The 21,048-nt window shown below is 45.4% G+C and overlaps 1 protein-coding gene across 1 annotated transcript in view; it reads right to left on the bottom strand.

The window, feature by feature from the left end:
• Positions 1-21,048, bottom strand: part of LOC140410352 (uncharacterized) — a 485,957-nt gene that overhangs the window by 146,734 nt on the left and 318,175 nt on the right. Inside the window, exons 17-23 of the mRNA XM_072498368.1 lie at positions 20,021-20,074; positions 16,717-16,761; positions 13,100-13,153; positions 4,778-4,840; positions 4,618-4,671; positions 2,795-2,836; positions 66-107 (exon numbers count right to left, since the gene is read on the bottom strand). Of these exons, the coding sequence (XP_072354469.1) occupies positions 66-107; positions 2,795-2,836; positions 4,618-4,671; positions 4,778-4,840; positions 13,100-13,153; positions 16,717-16,761; positions 20,021-20,074 (354 nt within the window). The remainder of the gene's footprint in view (positions 1-65; positions 108-2,794; positions 2,837-4,617; positions 4,672-4,777; positions 4,841-13,099; positions 13,154-16,716; positions 16,762-20,020; positions 20,075-21,048) is intronic.

Below are 21,048 nucleotides of genomic sequence, written 5' to 3'. Positions count from 1 at the left end.
CCTAGGGTGCTCAACAAACAGGCAAACAATGGTGGTGAGGAGATATAAGGATTAGAGGAACTTACAGGCATTCCAATCTGCTGCAGAGAGGACTCCGATGCCATTCCCTGAAAAAAAAAAGGCGCAGGTGTTTTTGTCTCTCTATGTCATTCTGATGTACACATATTCAATGGAAGCTCGTTGAGACATAGCTATTAAGTATGTGAAGGAATAAAAACAGAAAATGCTGGAAAAACTCAGCAGGTCTGGCAGCATCTGTGGAGAGAGAAACAGAGTTAACGTTTCGGGCCTGTATGACCTTTCTTCAGAATCTGCTGAGTTTTTACAGCAGTTTCCATTTTTATTTCAGATTTTCACCAGCTGCAGTATTTTGTTTAAGTTTCTGAAGGATTTTGCCAGCATAAGCATTTCCAGTCTCCCTACCTTTCATATAATTGTGTTAATAAGAGTTGATAACACACCGTTGTCACAACATGGTTTAAAGCAGTCATGTATCTGGCCATCAATTTGCTGTTGTGTGACACATGTTACAATTTGTTATATTTTGTACAGATGCATGGTTTGTGCAGTAGGCAGTGAAGAAGCAAATGGTATGTAGGCCTTCATAGCGAAAGGATTGGAGTACAGGAGCAGGGATGTCTTGCTGTAGTTATACAGGCCCATGGTGAGACCACACCTGGAATATTATGTACAGTTTTGGTGTCCTTATTTGAGGAAGGATGTTCTTGCTCTCGAGAGAGTGCAGCTAAGATTTACTAGACTGATTTCTAGGATGGCGGGACTGATGTACGAGGAGAGATTGAGTCAGTAGGATTATAATCGCTGGAGTTTAGAAGAATGAGGGGGTCTCATAGAAACCTATAAAATTCTATCAGGACAAGGTGGGTAGCTGCAGGAAGGCTGTTCCCGATGGAGGGTGTTTCCAGAACCAAGGGTCACAGTCTGAGGATACGGGGTAAAGCATTTAGGACTGAGATGAGGAGAAATGTCTTCACCCAGAGTGCGGTGAGACTATGACTATGACACAGAAAGCAGTTGAGGCCAAAACATTGTGGGCTGGATTCTCCGTCGGCGGGATCCTCCGTTTCGCCGGCAGTGCACCCACACCCGCGGATTCCCGACGGTGTGGGGACGCCCACAATGGGGAACCCCATTGGCTGGCTGCCGGGACGGGGAATCCCGCTGCCAGCGGGGTCGCTCCGCACCAGAAAAGAGGTGCGGTGGGAAGGAGGATCCCGCCCTGTATGTTTTCAAGAAGGAGATAGCACTTGGTGCTAAATGGATCAAAGGATATGGGAGAAGCAGGAACAGGTTACTGAGTTGGATGATCATCCACGATTGTATTGAATGGGCGAGCAGGCTCGAAGGGCTGAAAGGCCTCCTCCTGCTCCTATTTTCTATGTTTCTATGTGTACTGAACTGGATACAGCTTCTCATCAGCAATAACATGTATCGACAAATTTCTTTAAAATGGACTTACTTGTAGATTATCTAAATTAGGGCATTAAGTGAATAAAACTTTTACATATTTTCAATTTTATTTACAAATTGTGGCACATTATTCACAAGCCAAGTCACAGCAAAACACAAATGGGACCATTCTTCTTGATCACTCCCTCGAAGTACCAGATATGACCAAAAGGCTTGGTAGCGGAATTCTATGGACTAAATTCAGGATGACTTAATTCTTTTCTTGAACTTTTGTTTTGCAAAGGTAGTGATATTGGCTCCAAGAGACAATCAATACAAGCATAGGCCCTGAAACGTTGATCTCCTGTGGTTGGATGAATCAGCTCTTTAGCACTCAATGTTTTGATGATCTGTTGAAAATAAAGCTCATCAATGAGAAAGAACTCATTTCAAATTCAATTAAATCCCAGAGTGCTTCTCTGAAGTTAACAATAAGGCTGATGATTATGCGCAAAGCAGTATTTATTACCCCTGCAGTCTGGAGTCAGATGTAGCCCACACTGGTGTCAAAATCCTTGCCTCGAATGATATGATTGAACAAGTTGGAAGGTGGACTGGAATTCCATGTGAGGGAAGAAAGTTTCCCTCCCTCGAGGATATCCGCACAGCCACACAAGACAAGATCCCACTGCGGTCGATCTTCCCTGAACGTCCATTGTGTTTATTATTTGAATGGACTCGCCAATTAGTCCCATTACCCTGTTCCCTTCTATCCTGGCAAATTGTAGTCCTGTCAGTGAGTGGTGTGGAGAGGCATCGTGGCTGAATTTGACCCCCCTCCTCAACCATTGCCCACACACACACACACAATATGCAATAGCGAGGAGCAGCGGCCTGAGCTGATTTTATGTTCCTCAGTCTTCCAGAGGGCAACTGCAGCACCCCAGCTGAGCATGGCGTAAACTCAGCACAGGCTAAGGGTCGTACCTTGGAACTTTCTGAGCAGTGAAGTTTGTTTTCAAACTAGCAGTACACTTAGCAGCCAGGCCAACTGAGAGCCTGCCACTTTTCTTTCTGAAAGGGGTTTTATGTTAGCTCTCTTCCCCAGGAGAAAGGAGGTGAGGGGGGGGGGGGGGGGGGGGGGGGTGAAGAGAGAGAGAGAGAATCTTTATTTTTTTGTGTCATGTGCAAGCGGTAGGATAATCCATTTTGGCAGGAATTGTACCATCGTATCATTGATATAAAATTGGTCATGGATATATGGCCTGTTGACACTTTGAGCAGCATAACATTATTATTACATTGTGAGCAGCAATGCTTCTCAGGGAGGTTTATTAAAGATTCCTTTCATTTATAATGTAAACAGTGTGAAAAGATAACTCACAATTCCTGGCAGGCCTGGGGGTCCTGTCAATCCAGTATCACCCTGAAAAACAAAAGTGATTTGTGAAAAATGTTATTCTTTCACATTCTATGCTAAACTGGTGGGCAGGGGAAGAATGATGGATAACAGCTTCAGCATGCTCAACATGACAGCTGTTATCTTGTTCTGAATCAACAATGCAGCTGCTTCTGTCCAGAGACTCAACTTCATGCTCAAAGGCACCCTACGATGAAAGGAAAGCTGAAATAAGAGACAGCCCTTCTAACAAGGCAAGGTAAAGCTCACACCGTTATAGACTATCTGCGTCCCCAAGGGAAGGAACACCGGGGAGGAAACTTCCAACTATCCTTTTGTTCTATCCGTGCTTGGACCAACATATATTGTCCATACCCAACTGCCTTTGGGCGGTAGTGAGCCAACTTCTTTGACCGTTGCAGTCCATGTGATCTAGGTGCACGAACAGTGCTAATTTCCTGCAGCAGTTTGATAGAACTTGCTAGGCCATTTCAGAGGGCAGTGAAGTGTCAAACATGTTGTTGTGGGTCTGGAGTCAGATGTAGGCCAGATTAGGTAAAGATGGCAGAATTCCTTACCTGAAGGGAATTCGTGAACCTGGTGGGTTTTTCTGACAATTTGCTTGTTTCATGAGCCAGAATTTTAATAATAATAATCAGCTTTATTGTCACAAGTAGACTTACGTTAACACGGCAATGAAGTTACTGTGAAAAGCCGCTAGTTGCCACACTCCGGCGCCTGTTCGGGTACACTGAGGGAGAATTCAGAATGTCCAATTGACCTAACAGCATGTCTTTCGGAACTTGTGGGAAGAAACCGGAGCACCCGGAGGAAACCCACGCAGACACAGGGGAAGAACGTGCAGACAGTGACCCAAGCCGGGAATCGAATTTGGGACATTGGTGCTGTGAAACAACCGTGCTAACCACTGTGCTACCGTGCCACCCATTTCCCGCCACTGTGTGTCTCCCCCTGGTGGTTGCGACAGGCCATTTGAATTGCCGTTTACTTTAGCGGGACCACAATATCCCACTGGGCAGGAGGGGGCCATAGAATCCTGGCCGCCATCACAATTAATAAGACTAATATTTTATCCCAGGTTTATTAATTAATGTAAATTTGAATTCCCCCCACTGCTTCAGTGAGGTTTAGAATGTCTGTGGCCGGAATGTTCGCCTGAGCCTCTGCATTAGGGGCCCAGTATGAAACCCGCTATGCTACTGTGCAACAATTAACAGCTATGACATTTGGCCCCACACACACGCACACCTCAATGCTGCACCAATTTGCAGCCTTGGATAGGAACTATCAGGCTGCGAATGCAAGTAAAGGCTAAAGGAAGAAAGTAAACAGATAATCAAACACTCTGGCGGTGATTTCTTCCATTCCAACAGCTCCGCAACGCTGAATGATGCTCACCTGACCTCCTTGGATTTCTTGTTAAAGTTTGAAAGCCGCAGAAAACTCTGCAAAGGTTTATCACCTTGAAGGCTTTATTTGCCAACGCAAATCCTGGGGCTACCAGGCTCACTAGGTTTGTTGTTTATATATGAAAAATAATCAAGCAATGCATTATTCTTTTCCCTCGATTTCTCTTTCTTTTCTTGGATTTCTTCTATCTGCTTCCTGTCACCAGCCACCGTTTCAGTAACTAGTGCATCCGGACCATCTGGATGAAATGTGAACAACTTGGAACATCAGTGAGAGTTGGAGATTGCCATTGGCTCTCCTGAGTGAGTGACCTCCGCCTCCTTCAGCAGCCCCCGCCCCCAACCAAGATTTTGGAAACATTTCCCCATTGACCTTACCTTTGTCCCTTTATCTCCTTTTTCACCACTGGGGCCTTCTTGTCCAGCCACACCCTAAAAAGCACAACACAGGAGAAGTGAATGAGCCCTTTCTCAAATGCTTCACAAAGATTCACTTTGAAAGGCAGCTGAAGACCACCGGCCAATTCAAAACGCTTACAGGGTCTCCCTTGGTTCCTTTCACCCCGTTCTGCCCAGCGTCACCTGGATCTCCTTGGTAACCCTGTAAAACATGGCTAGCGTTAGAATTTGGTCCAAAGGACATTGGTCGCTAATCTTTACCATTGAAATATCCTCAGTCATTTGTTCATTGCTTCAGTGGTGTCTAGTCCATCAGAGTTTCTGTAAGGATCTTCATTCATTGACGTGATTAAAACCGGACCGGATTCTCACTGCATAACTCAACCTCATAATCTTGAAGGCCAGAAAAGATCCTCTCCACATGCACCCTGCCACGACCCCTCAGAATCTTACATGTTTCAATCAAGTAAGGAGACTAAAGCTATACAGAGTACTCTGGGTGTGGTCTCACCAATAACCTGAACAGCTGTAGCAAGACTCTCTTAGTTTTATACTCCATCCTCCTTGCAATAAAGGCCAATGTTCCATTTATTTTTATTTTTTTTAAAGAAAATATTTTATTGAGGCATTTATAATTAACACTTTTCAATAATAACATCCAAAAGAACCCACAGCGAAAATAACCATCATCCCCCCTCCAAACACAAACCCCAGCCAACCCTGATCAATAAAGAGATCCCAAATCTCTCGATCCCTGCCCGCTGTCATCTCCAAAACCCCCCGTCCAGCCCCCCCGAAGCGAACTGATGGTTATCGCACATCGGTGCCCACACCGAAGTCCCCTCCAAACCCCTGTGCTGCCACCACTGTCCCCACACCTTCAGGGCTACCACTACTACCGGGCTTGTGGAGTACCGAGCCGGCGAGAACGCCAGAGGTGCCATTAACAATGCCCTCAAACTCATGCCCTTACAGGATGCCGCCTCCACCTGCTCCATTTATCTTTCTAATTATTTGCTGTACCCGCATGCTAATATTTTGTGATTCATATCTAAGGACACCCAGATCCCTCTGAACTCCAGCATTCGGCAGTCCCTCTTCATTTAATTCATATTCTACTTTTCCTGTCAAAGTGGACAACCTCACATTATACTCCACCCGGCAAAGATATTTTTCCACTCAGTTAATATGTCTCTCCTCTTACGGGCTCTTTGTATCCTTCTCACAGCTTGCTTTCCTAATTAGCTTTGTATCATAAGTAAATTTGGCTACCGTACATAGAATCCCTACAGTACAGAAGGAGACCATTCAGCCAATCGAGTCTGCACCCTCCCCCCCACGAAAGAACACTCTATCCAGGCCCACTCACCCAGCCTATCGCCGTAATCCCATGCATTGATCATGACCAATCCTCCTAACTTGCACATCTATGGACTGTGGGAGGAAACCGGAGCACCCGCAGGAATCCCACGCAGACACTGGGAGAACATGCAAACTCCCCAGTCACCCAAGGCCGGAATTGAACCTGGTTCCCTGGTGCTGTGAGGCAGCAGTGCTACCCACTGTGCCATGGTGCCATCCAAGTTTTATTTAGCAAAATAAACCATTGTGGATGCACACTGTTCTGTCTTCAAACCTTTGTAATTGCCTTTATTTAGGTCACTGGCTTTAGACCCACAATCCCACAAAGATGGTGGGGGGGGGGGGGGGGGGCAGTGGAGGTGGTCAGAGGTGATGGCAGAAATCACTTGAAAGCCAATTCATCCTGTGGTATTCTGATATTCTAAACATTGAAATTGCGCTCAGGAATGGAGTCATGCTTCTTGCTAAGTTCCTGATATGTAAAGCCCTTGGAGAAAATCCTGAGAAACATTTTCCCTGAGCTGCAGGGTTCCTTTAAATGTTTTCCTGTGCAGTTCTCGCCCACATGCAGTCTGATTGACAGGTTAGAAACCTGTTGGGTGGAGAGACCAATTGATCAGGCCAAAGCAGAGGAGATTCTTGCGATAGAGGCCTGATTACAGTGCGTTCCATTACTGATCACAGGAAAGCAGATGGTGGTCTTGATGGGGATGGGGGATGTGATCCAATGCTGGAGGGAGCAGTCAAGGTGTGATGGTCAGTGGGTGTTTAATGAGTGACTTTTGGGACTTGGTTTAACCACTCCTTTTCTTCTTGAGCCACAAGCAGTGCTGGAAAGACACTTACCTGATGGCCCTTATCACCTCCTTTCAGCTGCAGCGCCCCGAGGCCAGGGAAATCCGGCCAGTGCGAGTTAAAGATCATTATTAAATTGAGGACAGGAAGCCTCATTATTTTAGTCAAACGGACAACCCACTTCCCACACGGGCAGCATGGTAGCATAGTGGTTAGCACAATTGCTTCACAGCTCCAGGGTCCCAGGTTCGATTCCGGCTTGGGCCACTGTCTGTGCGGAGTCTGCACATCCTCCCCGTGTGTGCGTGGGTTTCCTCCGGGTGCTCCGGTTTCCTCCCACAGTCCAAAGATGTGCAGGTTAGGTGGATTGGTCATGATAAATTGCCCTTAGTGTCCAGAATTGCCCTTAGTGTTGGGTGGGGTTACTGGGTTATGGGGATAGGGTGGAGGTGTTGACCTTGGGTAGGGTGCTCTTTCCAAGAGCCGGTGCAGACTCGATGGGCCGAATGGCCTCCTTCTGCACTGTAAATTCTATGATAAAAAATTCTATGACAAGTAAATTGCCCTTAGCCTCCCTCCGCTAAAACCAAACATGGATGCGTTTGAGGCACGTTGGTTTCCTGTTTCACGTTTGTTGAATTTCAACCTTTGGCCTCATATAGCCCACCCAATTTTGGGAGTTTGGATTCAGCCAAAAAAGTTTGCCTCCTTCTGCCACCGCCCCACTCTCCCCCCCCCCCCCCCCCCCCTCACTCCCCCACTCCCCCCCCCCACCACCACCACCTGCACTTCTTGTAGTGCGATCTTGGCATGTTGTACAAATTCACTGCTTTTTCATCTCTGTAAACAAAAAGCCTCGCCTGCAAATCTCTTTTGTTCTCACCCATTAAACATCCCCTTCACAAAACACACAGAAAATGTGAAGAGAATCCAGCAGCTGTCAAACACAAGCTTTCATGGAGAGTGGCACTCCAGACGAAGTGATTTAGTGAGTAACTACCAGGAGGTGGCAGCAAATCACTGCTGCAGAGTGGAGGCTTTGCAATAAAACCTGACTCAGATCGGGGGAGGGGGGGGGAAGAGAGAGAGACACACACATCAGAATGTTTATTGAAGCAAATCGCTCAAATGCAGGCTATTACTGAACAGATCAGGTGTGACAAAGATGCACAGACTATGAATTAACAGTGGTCACACTGGGCACTGCAAACTGCTGTCTGCTTATATATGCAATTTTGGCACAAGAACCAAGGTGAGGCTACTGAGATTAGCACAGTTAGCAACAACTTGTATTTATATAACGCGTTTAAACATAATAAAACATCTCAAGATGCTTGGCAGGAGCTTTATTAAACAAAATATGACACAGCCCCATATAAGGAGATATTAAGTCAGATGACCAAAAGTTTGGCCAAAGAGGTTGTGAGAGTTTCTTAAAGGAGGAAAGGAAGTCAGAGAGACCAAGTGGTTTGGAGGGGGAGGTGGGGGCAAGGCAGCTGGAAGGCACAGTCACCAAAGGTGGAGTAATCAACATCGGGCATGCTCAAGTGATCGGAAATAGAGGAGTGCAGATGTCTCAGTGGTTGTAGGGCTGAAGGAGATTGCCAAGGTAGGCAGCAGCGAGGCAATGGAGGGATGTGAAAACTAGGAACAGAATGTTAAAATCAAGGTATTGTTTATAATAATAATAATGATGTTTATTATTCTCACAAGTTAGGCTTACATTAACATTGCAATGAAGTTACTGTGAAAAGCTCCTAGTCACCACACTCCCGGCGCCTGTTCAGAGAATTCAGAATGTCCAAATTACCTAACAGCACGTCTTTCGGGACTTGTGGTGGGAAAACGGAGCACCCGGAGGAAACCCGCACAGACACAGGGAGAATATGCAGACTCCGCATAGACACTGACTGTGGTAGTCACCACTGTTGTATTGTATATACTGCATACGAGGGTATTACGGTAAGACCCCTGTACTACAGGTACGGGGGTAAATCCCTGCCTGATGGCTCCGCCCAGTAGGCGGAGTATAAATGTCTGGGCTCTCTGAGCTGCAGCCATTTCGGCAGCAGCTGCGGGAGGCTCCACATCTCTGTGTAACAAAGCCTCGATTACTCTCGTCTCGTCGTAATTGATAGTGCATCAGTGACCTAAGCCAGGAATCGAACCTGGGACCTGGAGCTGTGAAGCAGCACTGCTAACCTGTCAGTCACGTAAACACCGGGGGTTGGAGAGGGGGGGGGGTGCACAGCGTTTGTTGTGAGTTGGAACAAGGGCAGCAGAACTTTGGGCGACATCCTGTTCACAGAGGGTAGAATGTGGGAGAGCTGGTGTGTCAGAATTGCCAGGTTTGGAATTAACAAAGGCACTGGTGGGTCAAAGAGCTGCTGTAGGGCAGATTCAGGTGATGTTCGAGAGGTGGATCTTAACAGTGGCATGAATATTTGCTTGAAAGTTCATCTTGTGACACTGAGGTAACACACGGTTTGTGTGGGCCTCAGATGGTTGCCAGGGAGAGGAATGGGCAAGCAAGAGAAATTAGTTTGTGACAGAGACCAGTAATCGCAAGGAGAATAGGGACAACAGCTTCAGTCTTCCCAATATTTTACAATTAGCATGACAAACAGGAAAAACTAGGAGGAGGGAACGCCTTGAGCCCATGGGCCCTGCTTCATCCAGAGATCAGGGATTCTCTTCCTTGTTTTAGAATCCCTCCATGGCCATACTCCTCTCTATCTCTATAATCTCATCCTGTTCCACAGCTAAATTGTTTCTTTGATTCTCGCCTCATGGGAATCTACTGGACCCGTCATTACCAGCAACCTTCTAGACCCAATGCTCTTGAATATCGATCTAAACCTTCTCCATCTCTCCCTCCTTCCTTAAGATGCATTTTAAAACCTATCACTCTAACCAAGGCTTTGGTCATCTGCACAAGAATCCCCTTACATATTGCGAAGTCACAGTTTGATAATGTTCTGTCATGGGATGTCTTGCCACATGGGAGGTGCTATACAGATGCAAGCTGCTGTTGTTATGTGTTTATCAAATATATTGGAAGGGATTTTCTGCCTCCCCCCCCCCCCCCCAGCTGCCACCCCCCTACCCCCACACCCAGTCCCACAGTGTGTTTTGCGGCAGCAGCGGTGGCCTGCCATTTGCTGACTGTGGGATCTTCCGGTCCCGCCGCTATCAATGGGGATCCCCGTTTTCGTGCACCCTCTGGCGCCGGGGTACCCGCAGTGGGGGGGGGGGGGGGAGGGGGGGGCGGGGGTTCGCTATCGGTGGGACCGGAAATAGCTGGAAAATCCCATACACTGATTTACCGAAAGGAGATGACTAGCCATGGATAGATTTACAAGAAGATATGGGATTTTTTGTGGACTCCTAGTTGAGTTGTGTGTGTCTTGTGACCACCATAGCTCAGACCAGTAGTCGCAGTAATAATTTTTGGATCCCAACACCTTGTGTTAGCACGCGTTCAGTACCTGTCACTTATTTTGCTATGGGTCTGTAGCAAAAGCTGCCAATGATGTTCCAGGTCAAAAACGCTGCAAATGACCAATAACCGGATGAAGGGAAAATCGGATAGCAAATTTTGAAAGCAATGTCAGTTGTGTCAAGTTCTGGCAATCTTTGTATTCTTTAACCCTGTCAGCCTCGAGGATGACACCATTCAGGCCACACTCAGCATCTCCCTCAAACGCACCAGCAAGAAAATTGTACAAACCTCCAACAGGGGATGTAATAATGGCCAAATGACTCTCAGCTGTGGTTCAGCGGGAAATACTTTGCCTCTGAATCATAAGGAGCGGGATTCGCCGATGGCGGGATTCTCCGTTGCACATCCATGGGTTTCCAGGCAGCATGGGGTGGCCACAATGGAAAATTCCATTGGCAGGTGGGGGGGGGAATGGAGAATCCCACTGCCGGCGAGGGCATGCCGCCCAGGAAAACGCGGCTGGACGACCAGAGAATCCTGCCCAAGGTTCCAGGTTTAAGTCCCGCTCCAGGGCCCCGAGCACAAAAATCAAGGCTGACATTCCAGTGCAGTATGAAGGGAATGTGAACTGTTGGAGGTGTTGTCTTTCAGATAAGATGTTAAATCCAGGTCTTAGCTGGATGTAAAAGATTCTGTGGCACCAAAATCGAGCCCTCGTGTGTTGGCCAATATTTCTCAGCGACACATAAACGGACAATCTGGTCTTTACCACATTGCTGTTTGAGAGATTTTGTGATGTGCAAAATTGGCCGTCGCATTTCCTGCAACAGTGACTACACTGCAAAAATATTTCATTATCTGCTGGCAATGTAACGTGTTACATAAATGCAAGTCTCTTGTTCTTTCATAGGATCGATTTGTCCCTTTGACTGCGTTGGAGCTTTGCATCACTCCCCTAGCAATGCAACTGAGAACAGCTGACAATCAAAAAAGGAAATAATCTCTACTACATCATCTTGCTCTCAGAAGAAGAATGATTTGCATTCATTTTGAATATGGAAGTAAAGTCACAAACAGCAATGTGATGATAATGACCAGATAAACACTTTCAGCGATGGCTCAGGGGTAAATATTTGCCAGGGCACTGGATGATCTCCCTGCTCTTCTTCAAAATAGTGCCATAGGATCCTGACAATCTTGAAAGAGGGCTGATGGGGCCTCAGTTCAACATCTCTCTGAATGTCAACTAGAATTTCAAGCTGAAGTCCCTGGAGTGGATCGTGGACGCACAACAGCCTGACTATGAGGCAAGGCTACTACAAATTGTGCTATGGTGGACTATGACGTTTTCAGGATATTTCCTCAGGAGATTAAATGGGTGCAGGCATGTCCGTCACTGAGAAGACTGTATGTACGGACAGCCTTCGTTATGCTTTGAGAACCGTTTCTTCTCCCAGAACTGAAGCTCCAACAATCTACATATGGGTCAGTCACCTTATTCCCCGAATGACTGGGCCAGAATAGCAACATATTTGAACTTTGAAAACAATTGCCCTCACCTTTTCTCCTGGTCCTGATTCCCATTTTTCACCCGCATCGCCCTGAATATCGGAATATCTAACAATAAACAAGCGTTTGCTGCAGTGGAGGCATTTCATTCTCCTGACTAAAATCTCAGCCTGGTTTGAGGTTTGCAAAATGTAAACATTGACCTGAGAAGCACTGTGGAGGACAGGAATACCCATTTTAAAAAAACATCTGGGAGTGGCATCTATTATACTGACCTTTCTTAGAGAGTAAGTTTCAAAGTATTTTCCAAATTTGTACCAATCCTATATTTGGATGATTACAATGATAGGGCCCAGAAGGTCATTTGAATCTAGATTGTCCCTCTTAATGGGGAGGCAGTGGCGTAGTGGTATTGTCGCTGGACTAATAATCCCGAGACCCAGGGTAATGCTCTGGGGACCCGGTTCTAATCCCACCAGGGCAGATGGTGACATTTTGAATTGAATAAAAATCTGGAATTAAAAGTCTAATGACGACCATAAAACTAGTCCTGGTACACTAATGTCCAGTAGGGAAGGAAATCTGTCTTCCTTACCTGGTCTACATGACTCCAGACCCACAGCAATGTGGTTGATTCTTAAGGGATGGGAAATAAATGCTGACCCATGAACGAATAAAAAAACCGAATAAAAGAAAAAAGAGCTATCCAATTAGTCCCAATGAACCTGTGCCCTTGTCTGTTCCCTTCAATACCCTTTGGAAAATTATCCTTGAATCTGTTTTCACCACCCATTCAGCAATACAGTCCAGGCCATAACAATTCAGTGGGTCAAAACAACACAGCCTCCCCCATTTCCCTCCCTGGTCTTTAGCCAATTATTGTAAATCTGTGTCCTCTGGTTCCCAGCCCTCATTCCAGTTTCTCCTTAATAACTTGCATCAAAATTCCTCATAATTTGAACACCTCTATTAACCATCTCTGCTCTAAGGAGGACTATCTCAGTTTCTAAAGTAATTCCACGAAACTGAATTCCCATTAATAAGCAAATATCTACATTTTGGCCCAATTTGCCTGGTTTGATTCGCTGTTCTGTTCTTGTGCTGATCTAGTAAAATGGTGTCTCAGATTCTTCTCATTGGGGAGTAACAGTGGTCAGACAGGACACCCATCTGTGGCCCATTTCCCTAGGACTAAGATCATTGTTTATATACCGGAAGACTTCCGATGGAAACCTGCCATGAGGAGTGATCTCAGCTACGAAACACCAGCACCCATCAGCACCAGAGGAATCTGCAAGCCACGATCAAGCACATCAACATAAGCTATCAATCTGGCCCTTCAGATCATTCTACCTTTTCGCCAGGTCTCCCTGGAAACCCGTCTTTTGCCGGCACTCCAGGATCCCCCTGTGAAAGAAACAACAGTGACAGGTGAAGAACATGAAAACCTTGCCGACGTTCATGCAACCTTGTTGTGGTTGCCACTGAGGGGAACCGTCTAGGTAATCAGAATCATCTTCAGGAAGAGCAAAATATTCTCAACTGCTATTGCTGCAAGGATTCTCCCGACCTCCTGTTGTAACTTTGACAGGAGATTGGCAGAGACACCTCGGAGAAATAGCCCATTGCCAAACTTTTTCAGGGAATCTGCTGACGATTTGGTGGACACCAGGAGAAGTCCTGCTGAGATTCGATGTCTCATTGCTTTCTTGATATACCATCTATTTCTTTTGCACAGACTGCTCAGTTGAAATAGGCTAATGGGCCAAAACGTACCAGCAATGTTGTTCCACCATTTCCCCGAAGAATACAGCAGTTTGCACTCACCCGCTTTGCACATTTGGATTTGACTTATTGTCATGCGCACTGAGGTGCAGTAAAAAGTATTTTTTGTGTACAGTCCAGACAGATCGTTCCATACATGAAAAACATAGGACATACATAAATACACAATGTAAATACATAGACACAGGCATCGGGTGAAGCAGAGGGAGTGCAGTACTACTCAGTAGAGAAGGTGTGTGAAGAGATCAGTTCAGTCCATAAGAGGGTCATTCAGGAGTCTGGTAACGGTGGGGAAAAAGCTGTTTTTGAACTTGTTAGTGTGAGTTCTCAGACCTTTGTATCTCCTGCCCGATGGAAGAGAGAGAAAAAATTCTGAGAAAACGCACTTTATAAAGAAAACGGTGCATCTGTGCTGTTAAAAGGAATGACATTTGCTGCAAAACGCTAGGGCTAGTTCTTAACAGCCTCCGAACCCCTTTTAATGATTTATCTTCCCTGAAATACCACTCTCACCACCGCCTCCTCGAGGGCATTAGTGATGAGCAACAAATTCTGGCCTAGCCAGCGAGGCCCACATCCCGTAAAAAATGAATTTAAGAAAACGAATACTGCCAGCACAGCATCAGAAAACGAGAGAGCATGGAGCAACACAATCTGCACAGTGACTGAGATTTGAGCGCATATTCTGGACCCACACTTTCGTTCAATACTGAATGAGCACTGTGCTCACAAGGTGCTGTCTTTCAGATGAGTCATTACAGAGACAGCCTATCTACCCATGTGGATGTATGTAAAAGAAGCCCACAACGCTATTCAAAGAAGCTCAAGTTAGTTTCCTGGTGTTTTAACCAATAATTGTCCTTAGGCCCACACCATTGAAACAGGTCTTCTTGTTCTTTATCTTAGAAATAATGTATTGCTATTCTTTCATGAGATGCAAGCACGCCAGCACTTTTGTCCAATCCTAATTGCCCTCGAGAAGGTGGTGGTGAGCTGCCTTCCTGAACCGCTGCAGTCCATGTGGTGTAGGTACACCCACTGTGCTGTTAGGAATACAGTGCCAAGATTTTGACCCAGCGACAGTGATAGGTTTTCAAGTCATAATGGTGTGTGGCTAGGAAGGGAATTTCCAGGTGTTGGACTGTTGGACCCTTGCATCTGTTGTCCTTCTAGATGGGGGTGGCCATGGGTTTGGAAGGCACTATTGAAGGTGCCTTGGTGAGTTCCTGCAGTGTATCTTGTAGATGGTACACATGGCTGCCACTATGTGTTGGTGGTGGAGTGAATATTGTGCACAAATTGGCTGCCTGCATTACAGAAGTGAATACATCCAGAAGTACTTCATTGGCTGCAAAGTGTTTTGGGACTTAAGTGGTGTGATATTACCTCAATGCAAATCATTTCTTTACCTTTCTTTCAAGGCAATTCCGACATGTTGGTCTTGGTCAAAATGAAGGAACTGTTTACTCCCTGGGTTATGTGCATTTAGGTTTTATGTTTCTGAATTACTGACTCAACTCATTGAGAGGAAGTGTTTCCTATTCCTACATGGCCAGGATTTTGTGGAGGTACAAACCTTTTTCTTCTGCCACTCATAATCAATGACCAACTCATGTATGTCTTACAGAAAGACCTTTGCTCACAGAGATCACGGACAGTGGTTAATTCCAAGAAACCTATGACATACTAATTCAGTAGCTTCTATTGATAGTGCTGCTCCTCTCGTTGGTCCTAGCAACATGTTCTCCTACATCAAGCAACACGAGAGAAATCGTTTCTCGGCTATGCCTCATCCATGCCTTTGTTAGCTCCAGGCCTGTCTATTCCGAGACTGTCAAGGCTGGCCACCCAACTCATGCCTTATATAAACCTGAGTTCATCCAAAACCATGTTCTCCGTGTTCCAACTCGCACTTGGCTCATTCAAGCTAACTTCAATGCGATTCAGTAAAAATAAGCCTGGGGTCAAAATAATACATGCAGCCTGACAACCTCTGAGGAAATGTATGTGGTGTAATTACTGTACAAGGTATGTATGAGAGAACAGAGTGGGAAAGCTAATTAGATAGATGCCATGTCAAATGGTTTCTCAGCAACATGTCCAATCCCCAGAGGCACTGAGTTAAAGGAAAGTCTGTAATGTTATCCATATTCTTACATCATACCTCACACTGTGCTCGTTGCCCAAGAGAACTATCCTTCTGCAGTACAGGATCAGTAAATAATAGCTGATACACATCCCATTTTTGAATTCAGTAAGGACATGACACTGTACAATAATTATATTATTTGCTGGTACATTGCAGGAAAAAGAGATAATAATATCGAAGCATCTCGTCTTGCACTAATTAGGATTGCTCAAAAGAATTTTGAGCAACCGTAATGGTTTGAATTTGAACAAAGCTAGGCAGTTAACTGCTCCATGCTGCATTCTCCATGGCAACTGCTCCATCAGAGTCCACTGGCCAACCAGTCAGCACTCTCTTCTCATGCAGTATAAATTGTTGTTCCCCCATTACGGTTGGAAGATTTTTGCAAGCTATTCTGGTGAGTGCAAGGTAAAACGTTTCGATAATGTGTCTCTTTGTTCAGCCATGATATTATTGACCTTGAATATTTTGCTGAAAAGCAAGACATGTTGCCGAAGCTTTTCATCATTCACTCATCAGGACAAGTGCAAGAATATCAAATTTCAAACCATCACAACGATTTATACTACAGGAGAAAAGGGATGCTGATTGGTCACCAAGTTGGCTCTGATTGGCAGAGGTGCTGCCACGGAGAAATCAATGGGGAACTATAGGCTCCTCAAACTCTAGAATAGAAGTGACACACATTCACAGGCAGCAATTCATTCCATAAACAATAGGAATATGTTTAAAACTTGCATCCCTTTTTGAATTACCTGAGATGTTGGGGAGCTTAAGGGTTAAGAGCTCAATGAATGATTGGCACAATTTCAGATTGCCGGAAGAAAGCTGTGCTCCTTCTACTGAACCAGTAGGCCTGGACTATAGGCCTGAATATGACATTCATCCTGGACCCGGTGCATAAATATCTCAAGCCGTCAAGACTGTGTTCTCTGCGTTTCTTGCGAAGCCAGCTTAAAATGAGGATTGCTTTCCTCCGTCATTCTAACTATCATAAGGCAGCAAGGCTTTTTCAGAGAGTAAAGTTAAAAATTACCTTTAACCCAGGTTTACCAGGATTACCATCTTTTCCAGGTGGACCCTGCGTAAAGAGATCAGATAGGAATTAATGACACAACATTAAAATCATGTGTGAGTTGTGTATACGGAGGATTGTCAACTCAGAAACAATCAATAAAAGGATAATTTACAGCCCACCTTTACTGCATATCCACTCCTACATTGACTGGAGGACAGACAACGTTGTCAGGGTAGCAAAGTGCTGCAGCCATCATGTTCCGAGTGAATGGCCATTTGGAACATTATCTATAGTCTACAGCAACCACACATCTCCAAATACAAAGCACATTCAGATATATTGTAGCAATTATATGCTTTGAGTTAAGGGATATATCTAACTCTCTCTCTCCCTCTCACTTCCCCTTTACACTCACATTTTTACGGTGAGGTTTTTAACCACATAAGAATTATGCAGTTGGATACTCCAGTTCCCCCAACCGTGTATTTCTCACCGGAACACCGTTCACTGGCAATTGGATTTCCCATTGAAGCCACCCCATGCAGCCAGGAAACCCGCAGGCGGGTGTGCTCTTCCAGCGGTAAAAGCAAATTGCAATGGCTGGAGAATTCCGGCCAGGATTAGGAGTAGACCATTTGGTCCGTGGAGCCTGCTGCACCTTTTTATATGATCATGACTTATCCCCAGCCTCAATTCTCTGAACCCTTGACAACTCTCCAAAGCTTTATGGTGCAGGTGTACGGTGCAGCTTTATGGAGCAGCGTTATGGAGCAGGTTTATGGTGCAGGTGTACGGTGCAGCTTTATGGAGCAGCTTTATGGCGCAGCTTTTTGGTGCAGGTGTGCGGTGCAGGTTTATGGTGCAGGTTTATGATGCAGGTGTATGGTGCATCTTTATGGTGCAGGAGTATGGTGCAGGTGTATGGTGCAGGTTTGTGGTGCAGGTTTGTGGTGCAGGTGTACGGTGCAGCTTTATGGAGCAGCTTTATGGAGCAGCTTTTTGGTGCAGGTGTGCGGTGCAGGTTTATGGTGCAGGTTTATGATGCAGGTGTATGGTGCAACTTTATGGTGCATGTGTATGGTGCAGCTTTATGGTGCAGGTTTATGATGCAGGTTTATGGTGCAGGTTTGTGGTGCATCTTTATGGTGCAGGTTTATGGTGCAGGTTTATGGTGCAGGTTTGTGGTGCATCTTTATGGTGCAGGTTTATGGTGCAGGTTTGTGGTGCATCTTTATGGTGCAGGTTTATGGTGCAGGTTTGTGGTGCATCTTTATGGTGCAGGTTTACGATGCAGGTTTGTGGTGCAGATGTATGGTGCATCTTTATGGTGCAGGTTTATGGTGCAGGTTTGTGGTGCATCTTTATGGTGCAGGTTTATGGTGCAGGTTTGTGGTGCATCTTTATGGAGCAGCTTTATGGTGCAGGTTTATGATGCAGGTGTATGGTGCATCTTTATGGTGCATGTGTATGGTGCAGCTTTATGGTGCAGGTTTATGATGCAGGTTTATGGTGCAGGTTTGTGGTGCATCTTTATGGTGCAGGTTTGTGGTGCATCTTTATGGTGCAGCTGTATGGTGCAGGTTTATGATGCAGGTTGTGGTGCATGTGTATGATGCAGGTGTATGATGTAGGTTGCCGTGCAGGTTTATGATGCAGGTTTGTGGTGCAGGTGTTTGGTGCAAGTGTTTGGTGCAGGTTTGTGGTGGAGCTTTATGGCGGAGCTTTATGGTGCAGGTTTGTGGTGCAGGGCAGCTTTATGGTGCAGGTTTATGATTCAGGTATGTGGGGATGAAGAAATTGGTTTCAATTTAATTTGGCTTTTGGAGCATCGAGTTAGATTAGGGGCTTGCTCTGTCCGGACTGCGCATTGGCTTTGTAACTTCGAGAAAGAAACAATATATTCTTAAAAAAAATAATGCAATGAAAACTATCATATGTGGGATGAGTTGGATATGTTACACATCAGGAGAAATCTCCACTCTCCCACTCTGCCCTCCAGGAAACAGTATTCAGCCCTGTTTCATGATTAAAATCTCCATTGTTCCTATTTTTTTTAATGGGATGTAGGTGTCACTTGCAAGGCCAGCATTTACTGCTCATGCCCTTGTCTAATTGACCTTGAACTGGCTTGCTGTGTGTCTGGAGTCACATGTAGGCCAGACCACGTGAGGACGGCAGATTTCTCTCCCTCAAGGACATTAGTGAACCAGCTGGGCTTTTACAACAATCAATGATAGTTGCCATGGTCACCATTACTGAGACTAGCTTTATATTCCAGACTTAGTCATTGAATTTGAATTCAGCTACTGTGGTGGAATTTGAATCCGTGTCCTCAGAACATTATCTTGGGCCTTTGAATTCTAGTCCAGTGACATTACCACTACGCCACCATGTGTTCTCTCAAGTAAAGAGATTTAGGAGCAAGTCAGAAGAAGGACTCCTTCTGGTACCTCGGAAGGATTGATTACAAATCTGAATTTTGAATGAAGAATATTGAGAATCAACAAACTATGATAATGAGTAAGATGAGTACAAGTGTCTACCCCTTTCATGATTGCAGCATTCAGGGTTTCAGTGGCAAGAGACAAGGCAGCGGGAGTGGGTGGCATGGTGGCACAGTGGTTAGCACTGCTGCCTCCCAGCGCCAGGGACCTTGGTTCAATTTCGGCCTTGGGTTACTGTCTGTGTGGAGTCTGCACGTTCTCCCCGTGTCTGCGTGGGTTTCCTCCGGGTGCTCCGGTTTCCTCCCACAATCCAAAGATGTGCAGGTTAGGTGGATTGGATTGGCCATGATAAATTTGCCTGTTGGTGTCCAAGGATGTGGAAGTTGGGTGGGGTTATGGAGATGGGCTGGTGGAGTGGGCCTGGGTGGGTGCAGACTCGATTGGCTGAATGGCCTCCTTCCGCACTGCCGAGATTCTATGATTCTATGACTGTTCTGATACCCACTTGTAAGCTGCTAACATCAAATTTCTTCATCATACCTTTCTACAGTACCTTGACTTTTGTCAACCAGAGAGGGTGAAAACTCATCTGACTGCTCTTGGCTCTGGAGGCGTCAAGTCAAAAGTAACTGTGTTGACACCACGCCGAATTGCAATCATTCTCATCCAATCTGGCTTGACAATGAAATCAATTCACTTGGGTTCTGGTTGATCCTAGCACACAGGCGTTTGCTATGAACCAAGCTTAGAAGTTGTGTGAGGGCTACTGGCTGGTGCATGTGTCTGCCTTGTTCAAAGAAGTGCACTTGATGCCTCAAATACCTCTGACATACATATTGCTTAATTAATTAAATACACTGTGACAGGAAAATACAAACCTGAGGCCCTGGTATCCCAGTCTTCCCATTAAGACCTGTCTCACCAGGTAAACCCTAGAGAAAGACACAGATTGGAGATGATTAATAGCACGTCATTTAATCTCGTCATCGTGAATCTTCATCAAACAGTCTAACATTTCTTAAGCATAACTCGAGCAAAGAAGGTTAGTGGAGATGGATTGGAGGTGCTTGTTTGAGTAAATAAGGAGAAATTGCTTCCAGCAGGGTCGATGACCAAAGATTTAAGACAATTGGCAAAAAAGCCAGGGCAGAGATAGGAGAATTTTTTTTGTTCATATGTTACAATTTGGAATGCACTGACCAAAAGCGTGGAAGCAGATTCAATATTCACTTTCATACGGGAATTAGGTAAGTATTGCTGTAAGGAGATAGCTGGGGAAGGTTCCCATCTTGTATTGATCTGAATGCAAGAATACCAAATTTCAAAGGAAACAACGATTTATACTTCATGAGAAGAGTATGTTGATTGGTTGGCAGTGGATTCTGATTGGTAAGAGGCATTACCATGGAGAATGCACTAGAGAACAGTTAACTGCCAAGCTTCAGTTCAAATTCAGGCCAGGCAGTTATGTCTGATTAGCGGAGGCAATACTCAAGCTCTGTACTACCAAGTAACTAATTATATAAGTACTTGAGGGGGACAGAGCTACTGGGAAAGGGCAGTGTAGTGGAACCTGAGCTTTTTCTCAGAGTCGGCCCAGGCCAAAGGCCAAACACTCACTTTCCATTTTATAAAATTCTATGATTACATGAAAATAAGTTGCATAAACATTCCCGTCCTGAGATTCCATGGGGCTTCCCTGGATTCTCCTGTCATAGCTTTTGCAGGAGATGAGCTGAACCCTGGAGGAATGGCCAGAAACTATTGTTTCTTTGGGATGAGGTGTAGCTAATCTTCCACTAAACGTGTGTTGGGAGATTGAGACAACTCATGAGAAAGCCCAGAACTCATAAAACCATATTCATAACACTATAAATATCATTTTTAACAACAGTGAAGTCTTCTG

The sequence above is a fragment of the Scyliorhinus torazame genome, chromosome 4, assembly GCF_047496885.1.
Source record: "Scyliorhinus torazame isolate Kashiwa2021f chromosome 4, sScyTor2.1, whole genome shotgun sequence".
Classification (NCBI taxonomy): Eukaryota; Metazoa; Chordata; class Chondrichthyes; order Carcharhiniformes; family Scyliorhinidae; genus Scyliorhinus; species Scyliorhinus torazame.
This window is presented reverse-complemented; position numbering and strand designations above follow the sequence as displayed.